This window comes from Procambarus clarkii, chromosome 73 (genome assembly GCF_040958095.1).
Source record: "Procambarus clarkii isolate CNS0578487 chromosome 73, FALCON_Pclarkii_2.0, whole genome shotgun sequence".
NCBI classification, from domain to species: domain Eukaryota; kingdom Metazoa; phylum Arthropoda; class Malacostraca; order Decapoda; family Cambaridae; genus Procambarus; species Procambarus clarkii.
In genome coordinates, this window is record NC_091222.1 from 23978112 (window position 1) to 23982576 (window position 4465).

General features: G+C 42.9%; 1 protein-coding gene across 1 annotated transcript; it reads right to left on the reverse strand.

The window, feature by feature from the left end:
* Positions 1 to 3230: 3230 nt before the first annotated feature.
* Positions 3231 to 3914, reverse strand: LOC138356669 (uncharacterized). Its single transcript, XM_069312860.1, has one exon. The coding sequence runs from the start codon at positions 3912 to 3914 to the stop codon at positions 3231 to 3233; it is 684 nt and encodes a 227-aa protein (XP_069168961.1).
* Positions 3915 to 4465: the final 551 nt, after the last annotated feature.

A 4465-nucleotide genomic window follows, 5' to 3' on the forward strand; every position in this document is an offset into this window, starting at 1 on the left:
ATAAATATAATATTTTAATTCTCTTTTTGTACCCTATTTGTAATTTACACGTACATATATAGGATGTCCATTTCTTTCTCAGATATGTCTTCTTTCTTTCTCTCCCTTTCTATTTCAGATATTTAAAAAATTATTATACCCTGATTTACCCTAAACGTTTTAATGTAGGTAATTAAAAGATTATAAAAAGGTTTTTTTAAATGTTATTTATTTATGTTCTAAGGTCGTATATAAAAATTCTCAAAAAACATTTTTAAAACGTAATTATAAACGTGCTGAAAACAATGAAATGTCGTTTTTAGAATGTTTTAAAAACGTGAAAATGTTTGCTGGGTAAGGACTTGGCCCTTATCTCAGGCCAATCACCTTCACTGATCTGTCGTGGAAAGCTACATGAATTCCTGAAGATTGAGTCAGCTCTCTCCAGCTAAAGAGAAGGGGGACAAGGCGCGTCTATGGAGCCCAGGCACCTGCGAGCAATGTTTACAAAACTGATAATTTATGTTCAAGCCTGTCTCCTCTAAGATAGGAGTAGGGACATTTGACTCTGCCTCGTATGGGGAAGAGGCCGGTGAGAGGGGAAGAGAGGGGATGAGAGGGGAACATCTGAGTGGGGAATTGAGAGGGAGAAGCCAAGGTATCCAAGACCACCCTACCCTCAGGTCAACCTCTTGACCTTGACAAATGGGCGACAAGGGGGGGGGAGGAAGAGGAGACGAATGACGGCCAAGGGGAGGGGAGAAGGAAGGAGGGGAGAGGGAGAAGGAAAGGAGGGGAGAAGGAGAGGGAAAAGAGGGGAGAAGGGAGAACCAATGAGCTGAGCCCCAGATCATTACATATTAACCCCTTAACAACCCCCCATATACACTCACACCAATAACAATAATAATAATAACTTTACCACTCTATCTTACGTTAAAAGCCTTGGTCCACTTAGACAGGATACAAGGTTTACACTAATAACTAGCTAGGGTAAAGTACTACTGGATAAGCACTGAAGCTGGATGCAGCTTAGGGTAGTGAGACCATGTGGTACCCTAATACAAAACACAACACTTAGGGGTAAACAAAACACTGGCAAATACTAACCCCAGGTCTCACCAATATTTACTACCAGAGTAGGTTCACTTAATAATGCCCCGTACTTAACTTAAGGATACAGGAACTTCAGGTAAGGGAAATAAGTAAGAGGAGAAGGGAGAAGAGTAGGGGTGCAGCCACAGAGTAGGTCTTATCCGCACGACACCAGCCAGAGAAGAGCGAGCTAGCGACCAGCTGCCTCCCTCATGTCGTGGTGCCGGAAGGAGCCTAATTGATCGTGCAGCTAAGCACATTAAAGATCTTCCCCTATGCAACGTATTGTTACTTTATGAATGATTAGAAAGTATTAGTAAGCAAAGTTGGTGCCTATGTTATTATTTAATAATCAACCCCCAGCTCAGTCTTTAAATGCTCTTTGAGAAACAATAATAGTCTTACGTCTGGCAGGGAAGATACAAACAATTGCTATTCGAGATGCCCAACTGTACTACCAGAAAGTTTAATAGCTCAATTTTGACCTCTGGTTTCCACTGGAGAACCCAGGGTCGTAACACACCTCCAAAGGATACCTGATCAACCAGGCTGTGACTCATACATCAGGCTGCGAGCAGCCGCGTCCAACAGCCTGGTTGATCAGTCCGGCAACCAGGAGGCCTGGTCGACGACCGGGCCGCGGGGACGCTAAGCCCCGGAAGCACCTCAAGGTAACCTCAAGGTATGGCATAAGCTTCCTTCTCCACTGATGTGTGCCTTTGTTCACTATTTGAAAGTGTTCGGGAGAAGAAAGCTACTGGTTGTTCATTCTGGGTTAGGGTCGCGGCAATAGCATGATCTGAAGCATCGGTTTCCACAGCGAAAGGAGCTGTTGGGTCGATTGCTCGAACCACTGCCTCAGCAATGTCTTGTTTCAATCCTTCAAAAGCTTTCGCAGCTGCAGCAGATAAGGGAAAATCATTGGCATGAGAGAGAGGACGGATCTTCTCAGAAAAGCCCAGCACCCAACGGGAGTAATGTGCAAGCATTCCCATTGTTCTGCGTAAAGAACCTGTGTTACTTGGTAGTGGAAGTTTTAACAGTGGCTCAAGGCGTTCCGGGTCAGGTCTAATTTCTCCTTCTTGTATAAGATATCCCAACAGCTTTATAGACCTGAGTCGAAAATTACACTTTTCAAGATTCAGGGTCAGGTTATACCTTCTTGCAACGTCCATAAAATGTTTCAGATTTTTATCATGGTCTTCCTCAGAATCTCCACACACACAGACATCATCTACGTAAGCGAAGGTACCCTCCACTCCTTCTTTCTCAAGGATGCCATCAATTACCCTTTGAAAACTAGCCACTCCATTAGTGACCCCAAAAGGGATACGATTAAATTCAAAAAGCTTTCCACAAGCTTCAAAGGCTGTATAGGGTTTTTCTTCCTCCGTTAAACCTACTTGATGGTAAGCACTTCTCAAGTCTAGCGTGCTGTATACTTTAAATCTAGCAACATTATTCACAATCTCATCCATAGGTGGTAAGGGGTAGGCATCCAGCCCCGTGAATCGATTGATTGTTTGTGAATAATCTACAACCATTCTTTTCTTGTGATGGTCTCCTTTAGTTACTAATACCTGGGCTCTCCATGGAGAATGACTGGGTCTAATTATCTCTTCACGTAGCATCCGAGCGGTCTCAGATTTAATAAACAACTTGTCAGCCTCAGAATAGCGTCTGGATTTTACAGCAATCGGCTTGCAGTCTGGTGCTAAATTACTGAAGAGAGATGGAGCCGGAACTTTGACGGCAGCTAATCCACATATTCTAAGGGGAGGTCTATCTCCTCCAAAAGCCATCTCGAGCACAGAATGATTTTGTAAAAAGTTAAGACCTAAAATCACATCAGCACACAAATCGGGTAACACTTTGAGATTCACACCATGGTAAGTTTCTCCTTGTAATTCTAAGTCTACAGAACACTGCCCCAGGAATTTTGCAGAGAACGATACAGTAGCCATAGAAACTGCCCCATTGTCAGGATAGACGAGTAACCCACTCTGCTCGGCAATATTCTTATGAATAAAGTTCTCAGAGCTACCAGTGTCAATCAGTGCACTAACTGGAATACCATTGATCTTAGAACTAAGCAATGATTTATTGAGGCATGAGGGCGAAGTCCCAGCTAAAGTAGCGAGCATAGCAGCGGATTGTTAGGTGTTTGTAGCGCTGTTAGTCTGTTTCAGAGATCGGCAGACCTTAGCATAATGACCCTTTTTCTTGCAATTCATACACAGAGCCTCTCTAGCTGGACATCGACTGCGAGGATGTCGAGAGTAACCACAAAAGAAGCACTTTAAACCACTAGTTGTAGCTGCAGACTCTGTCAACTTTTCTTCTACACTTTCTTGTCCTCCTAAGTCCTCCAGGTCTAATGAGAGTGCCATGGCAGCATTTGTAGCCCCTGGCTGAGCATAAGAGGCAGAAAGTTTCTGTGCCGTTTCTAGAGTGCGAGCCTGGTCAAAGGCTGACTGTAAGTCTAAAGTTTTATTTTCAAGTAAGCGCTGCCTTATTGTGGCAGAACTTAGCCCATTAATGAAAGCATCTCTCACATAGTTATCACAGGCTTCTACAGCAGTCACTGCTTTGAACTGGCAATCTTTAGCTAATAACTTTAAAGCCTGAAGAAACTGATCAAGCGACTCGCCGGTTTCTTGGCGTCGTGTTGCAAGCACATACCTTGCGAATATTTCATTCTTGGGCTTCAAACACAGTTCTGTTAGGGATTTTTCAGCAGCATCATACGTAGTGCAGTCAGCTATGAAGTCGAACACACGTGGAGCAACGTAGTTTATTAAGAGACGCAGCTTGTTCACGGTGGGGGTATTTTCTTCCATTGCTAGAGTGAAGTTTTGGAACGTCTTGAGCCAGTGACGCCATTCCTGAGCAGCGTTGGTGGCGTTTGGGTCAGTATTATTATATAATAATAATAATTTATTATTTATTAATTTATTATTAATTTATTATTTATTAATTTATTATTAATTTAGTATTTATTATTAATTTATCATTAATTTATTATTTATTAATTTATCATTTACTATTATGAAATAAACAAGTCCCCAATCTGAGCGTGTTTTCTTCCAACCTCAGAAAGTTGTTTCACTTGTAACTTCTGTCCAGTAGACCCGGTTTGGTAACTTTTTCAGTCAGGGAAACCTGTCACAGGCACGGTTACAGCCACAGTGCGAGTAGTCACATTCCTAGTTGCAGCGGCCAGCCGGCGCTCACCCTTTGAAGTTGGGGGTTCCGCGCCGCTGGCCCTCACGGGATGGGGGGTGCTCTGCTGGAACCCCCAAAGTGCTAAGCCTGCAGATAGCTAAGAAATATTACCATGAATTGTAATTAGTGTAAATTCAAATAATGCAACTTTCAGTTACTAACTATA